Here is a 15784-nt window from a genome sequence, read left to right on the forward strand (position 1 = left end):
TTATAACTATTTTTAACAGGGCTTATGCAACACCAAATGATTCACCTAACAGAAAAGCATGTTTGACAAAAATATATACATGCTTTTAATGAGAATTTTGGAGAGGTCTCATCTCTGCCTTGTCCGAGTCAGCAGAAAATCTCACTCTTCATATATGTAGCCGTAAAGAGCCAAAGCATAGAAATGCATCATGTGCTAGTGGAGAGTTTTCTGCATGCTGTCACAGTTCAGTTGTAACATTTGATTCCACTGTAGAAGGGGTTTGGTTTAGTACTATTGATTCTGGGGTTTCAAATTCGATGTTAAGCTTTCCTAGTAGAAAATAGTGCATGCACCTCACATGAGGCCAGCAGGCAGTTTTCTTCAACTGGGCTTTGAAATGTACAGTTGCCACAGCCTTAATGTCATCTGAAAACCTTGACTCTCTTTCCAGTGTATTCTATTATTCTATCTATGTACAATAAACAAATTTGTTATTCCACAGCTTCACCTGGGCTAATCAGGCAAAAACTATCCTGGACTGCAGCAACATCAATATGTTTTATGTCACTCGGCCCACTTAAGAGGGAAATCATGTGGTGTTGTATTTTGCGGTTATGACCGTCATGCATATGTTAATAGAGCACAAGTTGTTTTCATAAATTGAAGATTATACCAGCGTAGGCTTGGCAACTTGTGTTGGCTTTTTGTTCTGAAGTAATTTTTTCTCTCTTATTTCTTTTTAAAAATGAAATTCTAACACACACACACACACACACACACTCAAAAGCAAATTCTTTAAAATGCCAATTTCACATTACATTGCATCAGACATTGCATTCAACTCGGTGAGTGATTTAAAACTTAGAAAGAAGTTAAACCAGAGCTCAGTATGCATGTTTAAAGTGGTGCTTTTTTTTTTCTTCTTCTATTTTTCTGTTTGTCTACTTTCTGAATATGGAATAATGATAATTATGTCCCATCTGCTATATTTATGAATGTTTCAATTAGGTGGGTACATCTATTGGACAGAGAGGAAAGAAAATGTGATTAATGCAATGGGTATAATAGAATTAATGACACCGGTCACTCGATCAGCTTATTCTCATTTGTCTGTTAATTTTAGTCTGTATTCTAATTCATAGATACCTTGTATAGTCCTGGGGCTGCTTCATGTGTGCTTTTTAAGCATCCTTTTCACTCTTCTGGGAAGATGTTCCACTAGATTTTGGAGTGTGCTAGTGGAGATTAGTAAAGCCAGGTACTAATGTAGGGTGAAGAGGCATGGCCAGTCTTCACATTCATCCAAGTTCTGTAATGTTTAGGTCCGAGCTCTGTAGCAGGCCACTCGAGATCTTCCAGACTAACCTTTGTTAGACTGGAAGCTGGCTTTGTCCACAGAGACACAGTCATGCTGGAACAGGCTTCGGTCTTCTAGATTAAATGAAGGCAAAATGTAATGCTACCACATCCCAAGTCATCCTATAAAATTGTGTGCCCCCATCTTTGGGGTAACAGTTTGGGGAAGAACCACCTATGGCTTAAAGATTTATTTATATCAATACTTATGTCTGTATAGTGTACCATTTTCTTTAATCATTTAAGATGTCTTTGCACATGTTTTTTATAAAAAATATATATTTTTATTTAATTTTGTATTTTGATGTGCATTAAGAATTAAGGAAATCATATTTATGTATCAATATCGATATTTGAATATGCTTATTTTAGGAATGTGTATATGTGTGTGTATATATATATATATATGTGTATATGTGTATATGTATATGTGTGTGTATATGTATATGTGTGTGTATATGTGTATATATATGTGTATATATATACAATATACATCTATGAAACATTTTTTATTTTTTTTATATACCAGATAGTGTGCACGTGTCCCTAGCACAGTCACTGGCAGTTCTAATCGAGTTTCAGCACACAGTCTTCTTGCTCAGGGGTGACCAAGTGGAACTCGATATAGATTTTCTGTGACATAGACCATATGGGGTGTAAAAAACCCTTTAGCGAGAGGAAAGCGAGAGCAAATCTTATTCTTGTCATGTGTTGTCATGGTGCTTAAATGTATTTAATAGCTGTAGTCTAAATGTAAAACCCAATATTTTATCATAGTAATAAAAAAAGGCTAAGAATAATTTCAGTATTTGTGATTGCAATAAAACAAGTCAAGAGCTTCATGAGTCACTTGAGTTGGGCATATGCCTACAGTTAGTCTATTAACGTCTAAATAATACGCCTTTATAGTCATATAAACTGCTTCATTTGAGTTCAGGTTGCTGAAGAGCAAAATGCAAAGCCAGCATTGAACATTCATCCATCCGCACACAATCCGATTTGCCTCGAGGGTGAATACAGTGTCGATTACTTTTCTTTTCCACTTTCCATTCATTTAACAGATTTGTATTTATAGGCAAAATGTGAAAAATCTTTACATTGCAACACTCATGCAAAAGTAAACAGTGTGACAGTGTACAGGCTGTTATTACACTTATAGGATGACTATTTTTGGGTACTTAAGATGTTTAATAATCAGAAAAAGGTTCCACTGGTTTTAGGTTTGTTAATTAGAAATAAAAGAAGAATTTCTCTGTATACAACTATGCACATGTAGTAAAATAATTTGGCTTGCATGTTCCAGATTTGAACAATGCTGAGTTTTGCATCTATTATCTGCTTTGCTCATGAGTCCAATAGGGGTATCATAAAGATATTAGAGATTAAATTATCATAAACATAAACCACTGCAGTAATCCTGTAATGTTTAATCCATACAAAAGCTCAAGACGAGGGTTTCGATTACTTGCATAAATGGCAGCCTGCATAATATTCTTTCCTGACGTGGGAAAAGTGGCAAGTAGTTCTATTTAAATAAACCTTTTTCTTTAAATATACCTTTATTTTTGAAATAAAGGTACCATTGAAATGCAGGCTGCAGGAATCTAGCATTTCATTCGAGCGAGTGTGTCTTTCCTTTGTGGGGTTTACCATCTTTCTGTCCTGTTAGAAACTACTAAATAATGTAGCGATTTCCCCATGAGTCCACTGAAAAGCTTGTGCAGGGAGAGGTGAGAGTGAGAAGAGGAGAGTGTAGGGAGGGCGAGGATGGCTGGATTGAGCTGTGGAGAGAAAGAAGGAGAAGCACAAGGCGGAGAAGAGTTGCCAGGGTGCATATGGAGCATGTGGGGACAGCTTAGGCAGGTCAGCGCAACTAAATGCAAAAGGCTCTCTGCAGCATTGCATAATTTATGAGCTTCAACCACTGCTGGAGCAGAACCTTACACTTGGACTGAGCACATGGACAACCATAGTAACTTTGCAAAGATTTTTTTTCTGATTATTCCATATGACACTCAGGCCAGCTGCGTCTCATTTTCATTGATCATCCATTAGATGTATAACCACAGAGACCTCTACGATTACAAGAGTTTGACATTCATACATAAATGCAGCCATCACTGCAGCAAACCCTTTAAGGCCTTAATGGTGGAGTCTTTTGTGGTTTACCAGAAGATATGTAAAGAATATATGGCCTGTTTGAGTCATGATAATCTTGGTATTTTGAAGAATGAATCCATAGGAATGATGCTGTCATATTTGGGGAAACAAAAACATAACTAGCCATGTGATTGAAGTGGACATGTAAAGTACGCATTTATTAATATAATGATTCTTATTTGTTTGTGGTGCAGGACACCTCATTATTCCATTTGCAACCGGTTTGATACTCTAGAGCTGAGATTGTTTTTTTTTATATTTTTTGTTTTCACCCCTTAAGGACCGTAAGCTGTCAAAAGTGGAGAGACAACGCTTTAAAGAGGAGGCTGAGATGTTAAAGGGTCTGCAGCATCCGAACATTGTGCGGTTCTACGACTTCTGGGAATCTCTGCTCAAAGGAAAAAAATGCATCGTTCTGGTGACAGAACTCATGACCTCAGGGACATTAAAAACGTAAGTCAGGTCTGCAGACATGCGATTTGGTTTGGTACTTATTGATTGTTCCATTGATTGTTGTCAAGCCTTGAAATTTGTGTTTTTTTTTAGTTCCCCCCACTCCTATCCCCCCCCCAAATATTATAATAATAATAATACAAATATTATTTGTATTATTAGGATAATACAAATAATATTTGTATTATCCTAAGAGTATAGTTGAAAAAGAAAAAAATAATGTTGCTGATATTTGATCCATGGGCTTTGCAGACCATAGCAATATCGATACGTCTGGTCTGGTTAGTCAAGATACCCAAGAGAACCACAGTTGTACTCTGATGTAATAGACAGTCCGCAAGATGTTTATTTTTGGAGCTCCTCTTTGAGCAATGCTTCCCAAGACCAGCTTATTTAATGGTGCCCATTTAGAGATGTGATGAATTATGTTTACCGCAGATATGCAAAGATTTGATTGCTTATTATTTGTTCGAGGATAACGGATAAGTAGGACGACGGGACCCATTGTACCGTGGATGTTCTGTATTCAATACATTAATGAATTTTGTGCACTCCTGGGCAAAGTTTAGGGCCAAAATGGTCAAATACAAAGCTTTTTATGGTCTTATCAAAAAATCACTGTCCAAGAAACGAGCAAGAATGAAACAAACAGGTGAAGTAACATTTTGTATGAGAGCATTTCCTTTGGTTTCTTTAAATGTTGAAGGGTTAGCTATTTAAAGAAAGAAGAGATAATGTTACATTAGATTTTGACTCCTTCAGACTGTTGATTTGTCTGTTTGTGTTCAGTTTTATACATGATAATGATTTTTACCTTTTGCATTTCTGTTTCTAGCTTTCCAAAACCCACTCCCAAGCATTTTAAAAGTAAACAAAGGAAAGGTGCCACAGAGAGAATGGTGCATGTAAATTGCAGCATCGTGAAATTCTTTCTTTGCATATCCCAACTTATTAAAAAAGCTGGGCTTAGCCACGATACAGCACCCGGGAGCAGAGAGGGTAAATGGCCATGCTCAAGGGCCCAACTGTGGTGACCTGGTGGTCCTGGGCTTTAAACCCTTGACCTTCTGATCAGTAACCCAGTGTCTAAGATCATTAAAAGCTTCATATTTTGCCATTTTGGGTTTGACTTCTTTAAGTACCGTATTTTCCGGACTATAAGCCGCTACTTTTTCCCGACGTTTTGAACCCCGCGGCTTAAACAATGAAGTGGCAAATTTATGGATGAACCGTGAACAATGACTTTCTTGGTAGGCTACTGTTTTGATACAAGCCGTGTAACAGACACTGTCTTTTGTTAAAGCCTGTGTAATGTTCATTAATTTCAATGTAGACAGCGGCTTATAGACAGGTGCGGCTTACTTATGTTCAAAATAAAAATCTTTGTCAAATTCTATTATATTTGGGTGCGCTTAATAGTCCGGAAATTACGGTAGTAACATTTGGAAGTGTTTCAGTTGTTAGAGTGGTGACTGTACCAAATAATATTACCCAAGACAAACATGACTTAAAATATTTATATAATTGAAATATAACTGAATCTAATTAAAGCATAAGGCAGAAGAAAGTGTCTCATAAGCCTGTCTTTAATGGAGTTCATGTGCTTAGGTCAGATTTAATTTTAATTGTTTTTTTACCTCACTGACTCTCTTTTTGCTCTGCAGTTATCTGAAGCGGTTCAAGGTGATGAAGCCCAAAGTGTTACGGAGTTGGTGTAGGCAGATCCTAAAAGGCCTCCACTTTCTTCACACACGTACCCCTCCCATCATCCACCGGGACCTAAAGTGCGATAACATCTTCATCACGGGTCCAACGGGTAGCGTGAAAATCGGGGACCTGGGCCTGGCCACTCTTAAAAGAGCCTCTTTTGCGAAGAGCGTCATTGGTGAGATACCAGCACAAAACAAGGCCTGTTTTGCAGATCTTTTATGTTCATAGTTTAGCATTTTAGAGTGTATGTTGTAGGGCGGAGCTGTGTTATTTATTTACTTTTTGTTATCACTGCATAAACATTCGCGCTCATTTTTGTAGCATTTTGTTTAAGCTTTACTGAACCCTACAGCGTAATAAAAAATATTTTTATAGCAAATATCAAAGCCAGTCAGGCACTATAAACACTACAGCATTTTAGAGCCAATGTGATTTTCATATTCGTGTTAATGTTTTTGCTCGATCCATTTAATTCAGTGTTAAAGCAATCATGTCAGGTTCTCAACAGTTGCCTGCTTTTTCATATTACCTTGGAGGATTTTTTTTTTTTTATATATATATATTTGGTTCTTCTTCCAGGCACTCCGGAGTTTATGGCCCCAGAAATGTATGAGGAGCATTATGATGAGTCTGTGGATGTGTATGCCTTTGGCATGTGCATGCTGGAGATGGCTACATCAGAATATCCATACTCCGAGTGCCAGAATGCGGCCCAGATCTACAGAAAAGTCACCAGCGTGAGTCCTGCTTTTCTGTTACTGATAGCAACATCACCATGCATAAAACTTGGCCTACATTTTTAATAGCTTTAAATGTGCAGTTTTTAATGCCATAACCTGAACTGTTGAGTACAGTGTTTTACAGTCAGTCAATAAAAACAATATGAAAAACGAATTCTTCAAATAATTTAAAGTTGCATGAAACATTTGGATTCTTGGGAAGGTGTTGGAGTGAAAACATTAGCCATTAATTTCATTGCATTCACGTTTGATAAAAATAAAACTCAACATAAATAATTAACTTGTAAGCATTGACTGTCTATTCAGTATATTCTTAATTTTAGGAAAGTACAGTGAATAGCTCATGCCCACACATACAGTACATTGCATGTCTCATTAGGTTTTAAATCCAAATGACCATTCCAATAAAAGTTTACCACAAGTCTAGTAAATATATCCACATGAAGCAGACATGCATTAGTCAATGTATGTTTGCTATTGCACCTAAATGAGGTCCCTTTCAGAAAATATGTTTTTGGAGGTATAGAGAGGCTTCCACCTGCAGAATTGCAATAAAACAGCTTTGCCTAGCCTCCTTCAGAAGGTGGTCTCCTGATTAACACTGAACACATTCAATTTAACTTCAGCATCAGAATGCTTCAGTACAAACATAAACAAAACAATAAAATTGCAGAAGAGGAAAAGTTGTGTGGAGAATTATACTAAATTATTTTAGTTTTTTATAATCTTTTAACGCAAATAAGAATACAAGACAAACTGCAGTGCAATTTGAGATTTTTTTTTTTTTTTTTTAGGTTTAAAGTTTTATTAGAAGGTAATATCTTTGCTTCCTTTTTTTTATTTTTATTTTTTTTTTGCATAATAAAGAAAAGAAAATGTAACAATGTTCAGTTTTTTTTATTTTTTTTACATATACAATTCATAGACCAAAACGTTACAGCGATATAAACAACGAAATTCGACAACCCTTTATTTTCCCAGTTCTCTCGATTAACTTCCATTCCCATACATGTTGGCTGGAACTAAGCTTTCTGAGCGGAAACCCTGATTTGAATACTGCAGGTGTAAGCTGGCTTATTTATTGATTTATCCGGAAATGCTTAATCGCATCTGCTGCATTATCTATTCTGGATACATTCTTTCTTTCATGTGATTTATTTATTAATTTTTTATCAATTTTTCTTACTCTCCTTTTTCACTCACTCTTCTACTCAGCATTACAGTCTGCTGTCTTGCATTTAGCTCTTTATTACAGTTAGTTTGATGAAGTTATATGCTTGCAGTAAACAATGGGGGAAAATCACATCCTATCATCTTGTCCTCCCCCTGTTTCTTTGCACCATAATCTCCTTTACTTATTTAATTCTTTAAATATATATACAACATTTTTCTCAGGGGGTGAAGCCTGCAAGCTATAACAAAGTTAAGGACCCGGAGATCAAGGAGATCATTGGCGAGTGCATCTGCCAGAATAAGGAAGAGCGGTGAGTGAAGTGCGTGTCTGTGTGTCTGAGAGAGAAAGTAAAGCAGAAAGAATAGGCTTACTCATAGGTTTCTTCTGATGGGTGAAGCTCCCCCCTTATGTCTCTCATGTCAAGTTCCTTTGACTATTAAACACATCTTGTTGTACTGTAGCTTTTACGATACTGCTAGTAAACGATTTTACTCAAACATGTTTACAGGGGATCTTTCATATAATATTCACCCGAAGGTGTTTTAAGTTTTTTGTCTCATATAAAGCAGAAATTTCTTATATAGTAATTTAAATGTAATGGATTTGACGATGACACATGTCTGTCATGTTTATAGTGCTGATGCTAACATGATGTTAAAGCTTAATAAATAAGCAAACAAACAAAGCAGAAAGATGAATTTATTATGTTTTCTGCTTAGTGCCAAAGGTGGCAATCCCTCTATGCACCAATTTTATTGTATTGGCCTGTTGCATGCAGACCATCTTCAACCCTATTCAATTTGATCTCTATTAGCCAAGAACAAAGCTACTGCTTATATAACACTCTTAATTCAGTAAAGGATGGGAAGGAGAGGGAAAGGGAAGTTTTTTATTTTGGTTGCATATTTCAGTGCCCTTGTGCTGAATGAACATAAATAGAAGTAGGTTTTAGAAGTAGGTGGTGTTTATTACATCAGCTCAAACTGCATCTTGTGTGTTTGTATTATTCAGTGGTGGACAAAGTGCACAAACCATGTCGTTGAGTTCAGTTAGAGATACACTCAGTAAAATATGACTCCAGTAAAAGTGCTCCCTTCAACCCTTCACTTGAGTAAAATTACAAAAGTATTTGCCTTCAAATGTACTTAAGTATCCAAAGTATAATAAAAATTATTAGACATTATACCCATAATAAATCGTCATAAGACTTTTGCTTAATCAGCTCAGTTTATGTGAAAAGACTGTTACTCTTAGCAAAACAATCTTTTAATTATAATTATATTAATGTCTAATACAATTATCATGAGCCCAAAACCTCCTTTTCAACTTCTTGATAAAAATAATATCACACAAATAAGGCAACTGGTGCTGTGGCAAGTTGGAGTCAGTAGATCATTTATTAGTCTCAAAATGTTAAGTAGATATTAGCAAGCGGGATCAAAACAAGTTCAAAACAGAGTGCTCGCTCCATCCTGATTGGTGGCTCACTTCGTACTCGACCAGTTACGTTTTTATTCACTCGAAAATAAAAAGGAGCGACTGATTTCGCAAAATGAAGTTGAGTAAAAAGTACGGGATTTGATTTTGAAATGCAGTAAAGTTAAAGTAAAAGCCTCCCCAAATGGAACTACTTTAGTAAAGTGCATATATGCGAAAAATCTACTTAAGTACAGTAAAAAAAAAAAAATTTATCTTGTTACTGTCCACCACTGGGTACTGTTCAATTGTTTAGTACATTTGCTTTATATAACAGGAGTCTTTTGAAAGAGCTACTTTAGCCTGAAATGCACTATATGGACAATAGAACAGGGACTTTTCCAGCCGTATGTGATGCTTCTCCAAACTGTTACTACGATGTTGGAGGCAGACAATTATATTGTATGTCTATGAATGCAGTAGCATTAAATTTTCACTCCACTTAAATTAAAAGACACAACCTGTTCCAGGAAAGTTTTAGGTAGAAGGAATATTGCACTGGCTTTTGTGCACTCTGATTGGTGCACCATTGCTTCATTCTGTTATAGTTTAATAACTATAGTGCAATGATATTCTCACAGCTGAATGGTCACATAGTGTTGATTTGCTTTTGTGTAGGAGCATGGCTCTGGCAGACAGTGTGCTCATTCCGATATGTTATCATTCCAATAGTGACTCATTCACAAGGACCTGTATGGTGGACACGCTTTAGCTAATGAATGGTAACCGGAAATAACCGTTTGAACAGGTCATGACTCACTATACTATATTTAATGCCATATCTTCTTTTCAGTTACTCCATCAAGGACCTACTGAATCACGCGTTCTTTGCGGAGGACACTGGCGTGCGAGTGGAGCTGGCTGAGGAAGATGACGGAAGGAAGGCCTCCATTGCGCTAAAGTTGTGGGTGGAGGACTCACGCAAGTTGAAGGGCAAGTACAAGGACAGCGGTGCCATCGAGTTTACCTTCGACATTGAGAGGGAGGTGCCTGAAGGTGTGGCTCAAGAGATGGTGAGGAAATGGTCCATTGTATTTCATGCTATAAAGCTGATTTGTTTTGAGTTTAATTGGTATTATGAATAAATTATTACATTTCACTTTTTACCTGCATGAGCTTCATAATCCTGGGATCTCATCCCTATACTCTCAGCTCTCTTTTCCTCAACTCACTTTATGTAAGTTTCCTCGTACATTAACTGCGATTATAATATAAAACTAAACGTATAATGACATTTTCATTTGTTTCGTGACATCACTGCAGTTTATTCCATTCAATTTCATTCCATTTTGCAGGTTCTGTATATTGTTTAGCCAAAATCGATCCAGATTTATTTCAAATGTATTTTCTGGTTCTATTTTTAGGAAAGCTAATCTACTAAATGGTAGCTGCAAAGAAGGTTTATGGCTTCCTTTCTAGCAAACAGGTGCAAACTGAAATCCATAATTGATTCTATAATAATCCTTAATGTCGGTGCAATCAGAAACCAGGGCTCTCCTGGAAGAATAAGAGCTACTGATGGAAACAAAACCCCAAATGTACATGCAACTCTTTTAAACTTTTGCTTTCTTTCAACACGTCAGTTACCACATAGGCCCATCATGTGCACATTGCTAGAGCATTGCTGTCTAACTGGTTTTCAGACAGTGATATGAAAATCCTCCTAACAGACTAATACGTAACATTTTATGCATTCGTTTCTTCAGCTGAGCTTCATAACCAGCTTGTTACCTAGGGATGGTGAAATTATGGAGATCACTGCTTTTGTGAATACTCTGCCTATAACTCGGAAGAATAAAATAATTGAATTGCAGTCCTGTTTGTTTGTTTTTGCGCTGTTCTCAGTCATATTCTGTGGAACTGTAGATATTTTGGAGCGAGCTTTGGTTAAAGGGCGAACTCTGTTTAAATATAAATGGTAATTTTTTTGAGTAGTGATTTCACTGTATTTATTTAATGACTAATGTATTGTGATTTGAATAGAGAACAGGGTGTTATACTCTCAGCAGATAAATCTTTTTTTTTTTTTTTTTCTTTTTTTTTTTTTTTACTTACTACAATGAACAGTGCTATAATGGCTCTAAGATTTATGGTTATTGTAAATGGCCATAGTCACATATATTAGAATCTAATAGTCACCAGTCATTCATTAACAAGGAAGTGGAATTCTGTTTCGTAAACGTGAGGCTGCCGTGTGCACCTACAGAAGTCCAGTTCGAAGAGTCTATCCAGGTTGTGGCACTAGTTAAAAAGACTAAACGCAGACTGTAAGCTGAGGTAATTTTATCTCGGCTTGCTGAACAAGTAGTCCCGAAAATAAAGTGGCGCATTCCTTTGTGTGTACACCTGCCATAGAATTCCTAGGAAATTGGTCTGACACTTCTTTCCATATAAACACTGTAAATGGAGAATTCCTAAAATAGCATTATCTGAAAACAATGCTCATACACACACGCACAGATTTAAAATGCTCCATTTAATACGAGCTTGGCACCGATTTATTTCTGCATGTATGTGTGGGTGTATGTGCAAAAATGGCATTTTTCCACCGAAAGATTTAGACCAGCGCAGTCTGCCTAGACTTGAGCTCACATGCATTGCCCACATGCTTGTGTGTGATGGTTATCTCGCAAAGGTTTTGTCTTTGTTTTTCCTTACTCCTCTTGGTCTCATTTGAACTGTGCCTTCCCTGGTTTTGAAGGGCCTCTGCACTGCAGGGCTTAATACGTTTTCCCTTCCACATCATTTTATTAACAAGGCCTTGATGAGTTTTATTGATTTACGTAAGACTTGATTCAGGAACCACCTTGGGGAATAGTATACCTTTCTTTGCATCAGGATGTTTTCTATTCAAAGGCTTCCTCTTTATCTATCTGCTGCTTAGTGGCCTTCATTTTAGCACTAATTGACACATAATACCACAAATTAGGGTGACTGGCTGCTACAGATTTTATTTAAACGAAGGCAGGTCGGTGTTTGCGTGTGTTCACGCTGAGCACAGCCTGATTTCTATTTTCAGCTTCTCTACTTGAAGGTGCAACCTTCTGTCCATTCACTTTGAACAAGGTTTATTTCAAGTGTGAAGACATTTAGCATGCTTTTCATTGCTTTCTTTAGGTACAGACAAAGCAAGAAAAGCACAATGTTTTTTTACAGGTGCTTTCATGCTGTAAACTTTCATAGCTGCCTCAAAAAAAGGCAAGACGCTCAATATATGGATATAAAAGTATTCGTGTTCAGGGAATCCAGGGAGAAAATATATTAAATAAAATCTGAAAGTGATTTGTAGAGTGAAACTCTTGTATGTGAGAAATGACCCATCACTTATAAATATGTCTTTTGTTTCGGCTGTAGTTAATAATCAGTACTTCTCTGGCATCATGCTTATATACCTATCATAAGATTTTAGCTAGCTGGATAACAGCTGTTAAACAGAAATGGAAGAAAAATGTATGTATAGAGAATTTATTATTAAAAAAAAAAGTTGATTTCAGTTCAATCTTTTTTTCACACAAGAATACTTCTACTTTCTGTTTTAATCTCCCTGATTTGTTGAAGTGTCCATTTTTTTTTCCTTTCAATTATGTAATGTGTGTGTTTGTTTTTTATTGATTTATTTTTCCAGGTTGAGTCGGGTTTCTTTCACGAGAGCGACGCTAAGATAGTGGGGAAGTCCATCCGCGACCGAGTGGCGTTGATAAAGTGGCGACGAGAACGCACCGTGTCCTCAGCCATGCAGAGTGGGATCGTGCCGACGACGCAAGCCCAGGTCCTCCTCAGCTCCGTGCCCACTGTGTGTGAGCCCACAGGTGTGTTCGAGTCAGAGGAAACAGAAGCAGACCAGCACACCAATCTGACCCAGATGAGCAGCAGCACTACCTCTGTTACATGTGAGTTCTGGCTGCCCAGCTTAATGTTCTCGCAGGACATGAAGTGCGCATTCATGTTTATTTATTTTATGCTCCTCTTTTTTTCTTCCTGTTTCTCTCCAGCTGACAGCGGCATTGGCTCGATCATATACTCTGACTCCCACAGCAGCAGCTTGCACAGTGTCATTTACCCGACACTGCAGGAACCTGTTTCCACAGCAGTGCAGCAGGTTTGTTTCCTTTTTGGTGCAAGATGATGATTAGTCACGTAATTTAAAGGAAATTTACAGTTTGATTTTAAATTTTTTGAGCTGTATGTGTGTATATATGTTTATTTTCCACCCTTATTTGTGTTTTGTGTCTTTCATGCTATTTGATGATAGTCACATGTCCCTGGGTGTTTTTTGACACCACATGACAATGTTTATGAGCCGTTGCCTTGCCCTCATGGAACTGGGTCTAAAGCAGGTTTCCGTCGCCAAAGCACTACTGTGATTGACGCGCTGAGAGACCATCCACATATCCAGTCAGTTTTTCAGCCAGAAAGTCCCGATTCCATTTCATCAATCCCATTCAAACTTAAGAGGAACGATTCTTCCGCCCCGAATTTGTTGCTTTCGCCATTGCCGTTTGATACTCGACGCCATAGTGATTCGTCAGTGGTGCTTTCTCCTGAGACCGAGTGTGACGACCCTCTATCGAAATCCTGGGGATGTCGACGTTGTCTAAATCGCATCCCTCTCATTCCGTATCCCTTGTGCACAACTTGCCTATCACATCTCTTATCGAGGACAAGGACGGGAACAAACCCCATCTCATGCACTTCTCTCCACACTCCATGTATATGTGAGGGCCAACCTATATCTCCGACTGGACTCTTACTCAGTGGGCACAGAGGCTCTCTCCTTTACGAGACCTCTGACTTATCAGAGCTTAACAAATCCCTGGAAAACATTACAGGCCACAAGCATGTCCCAAATGTCTCTGCCTTACTGAAGGTCCCGTCCATGGTGTTCGAAACAGGGCCATATCGGACTGTGCGTAGTCACGGTGACGAGAATGAGTTGACCGAATCTCTGAGTCCTGAGCGAATGTCAAAGCCAGGAATGCACCGCAGGGCGAGTGTGTGCATGGGTGACCGTACGTTCACATGTCCGGTAGGTTGGACAGCTGGCATACTTTATTGTCTGTGGGTGAAATGGGCACTATGCTTCTGCCGGACGAACCTCCCTAAAACCCGGGGCTTTTAGAGGTTTTTGTATTTTTCCAAACGCTTTATTTTTCCTTATCTCTTGCATCCTGATGTTTTTAACCTGATTCGCTTTAACTCCAGTCCAAATCTATACTTTATTTGTTTCTTTCAGAGGATGGTGCCAGGCTTAGCCAGTGCAGATATATGCATCCTGCCTTAATGAAACTTTCCTGACCTTCACCTGCTTTCTCATGGAAACTAACCGGCCAATCCCAGAGCCTCATAAAATGCTAATCCCAATATTTTTTTTCTTTTATCTCCTCCAGCTTCTCTATAACGGTTCCCTGTTTGCTGGGTGATGCTTGCCTCCTACCCTTTTGACATTTTTATACATGTTATTTATTGCTGTTGTAGACTTTAAATGTGAAACTAGTTGTTTAATAATTTAGGGAAGAACTGTTTAATTAAGTAAATGTTTGTGTTTCTGAGAGATTTTTCTCTTTGTCGTCTTTTTTTTATTTTTATTTTTTTATTTTGTTCTGCAGTCAAGCACACTGGGTGTTCAGAGCCAGCCAGCATCAGCTGCATCCATGCAGGTCCCTGGTCATCTGCTTCAAGCCTCACAAAGTTATATGCCAGCTGTAGCCAACGCTGTACCTTTGCAGCCTAGCTACGTGCCTGCAAGCCAGCCTGTGCAGCTGCAGGCGTACTCTTCACTGCCCTCCACAGCACAAAAGCAAGCAACAATCCTCCAACCAGTACAGCCAACACCTGCTTACAGTTCCTCTGGTGTACCCCAGATGGTGAGCGTACAGAGCTGCCCTCTTACAAGACCAATAGCCCAGGCAAATGCCACTGTACCACAGGGCTACGCTGCCGGTATGCAGCAGCTTGCAAGTACACATATTCAACCACCTTTGCAGCAAATTGAAGCTGGCCAGACATTGGTATCATTGCAGCAAGCCAAACATTTACTGCCTGATCAACAGTCTGTCAGTTCACCTGTTCAACAGTTGACAAATGTCCAGAATCTCCCGGCTTCACAGTGCACTGTGCAGCCCGTTTCTGCTTACATTGCAGTACAGCATCCCTTCAGTGTACAGAGCTTTCAGGAAACGCCAGCACTGCAGATAAGCATGCAGGCATCACACAGGATCCATCATGGCTCATCTGGAGCTGCACCGATGAGTCAAGAAGATACTCTTCTGACTGAACAAGCCACAACACAAAAAGATCTCAATGCAGCCGGCATGATCGCTGCTGGGAAAGCAGATTTCAAAGAATCTGCTAATCTTACTGTACCCTTACAAACAAGTCACAGAATTGACGTTACAGCCCAAGTGGTAAGTCATTTTTCCAAGAGTTTAAAAAGCTTCTCATTTGCAGTATTACCGTTATACTTTGATATATTGTTTAGCCATTTCAGTCAATACAAAAGAAGAAAATGTAATGTAATTAATTATGGAGCACATTAGGGATGTGAATTTGCATCTCAGTGCATAGCCAACAACACGATTCATTAAAGATGCATATGAAGCAGCTACCGATGCGATATGATTTACCCTTATTACGATGCAGCGCAATCCGATTTCCATTTGATTCAACACAATGCGATTCAATGGAAAATATACAATGCTATGCAATTTAATATGGTACAGACGGTTCACTTTAA

The 15784-nt window shown here is 38.2% G+C and overlaps 1 protein-coding gene and 1 long non-coding RNA gene across 7 annotated transcripts in view; one reads left to right on the forward strand and one right to left on the reverse strand.

Annotated features, from left to right (window-relative positions):
* Positions 1-15784, reverse strand: part of LOC310733429 — a 43934-nt gene that overhangs the window by 27871 nt on the left and 279 nt on the right. The gene's annotated exons all lie outside the window — the stretch shown is intronic.
* Positions 1-15784, forward strand: part of LOC310733264 (serine/threonine-protein kinase WNK2) — a 49679-nt gene that overhangs the window by 8158 nt on the left and 25737 nt on the right. For 4 of the 6 annotated variants that reach the window (XM_083554330.1, XM_083554331.1, XM_083554332.1 and 1 more), the window contains exons 2-9: positions 3779-3951; positions 5616-5836; positions 6241-6398; positions 7797-7885; positions 9845-10064; positions 12677-12941; positions 13044-13150; positions 14658-15455. In XM_083554330.1, the coding sequence (XP_083410456.1) occupies positions 3779-3951; positions 5616-5836; positions 6241-6398; positions 7797-7885; positions 9845-10064; positions 12677-12941; positions 13044-13150; positions 14658-15455 (2031 nt within the window). Of the gene's footprint in view, positions 1-3778; positions 3952-5615; positions 5837-6240; positions 6399-7796; positions 7886-9844; positions 10065-12676; positions 12942-13043; positions 13151-13303; positions 14078-14657; positions 15456-15784 lie in introns of all 6 variants that reach the window. The other 2 variants (XM_083554328.1, XM_083554329.1) reach the window with 1 other exon arrangement.

The sequence above is a fragment of the Silurus aristotelis genome (assembly GCF_946808225.1).
Source record: "Silurus aristotelis genome assembly, chromosome: 11".
Lineage (NCBI taxonomy): Eukaryota > Metazoa > Chordata > Actinopteri > Siluriformes > Siluridae > Silurus > Silurus aristotelis.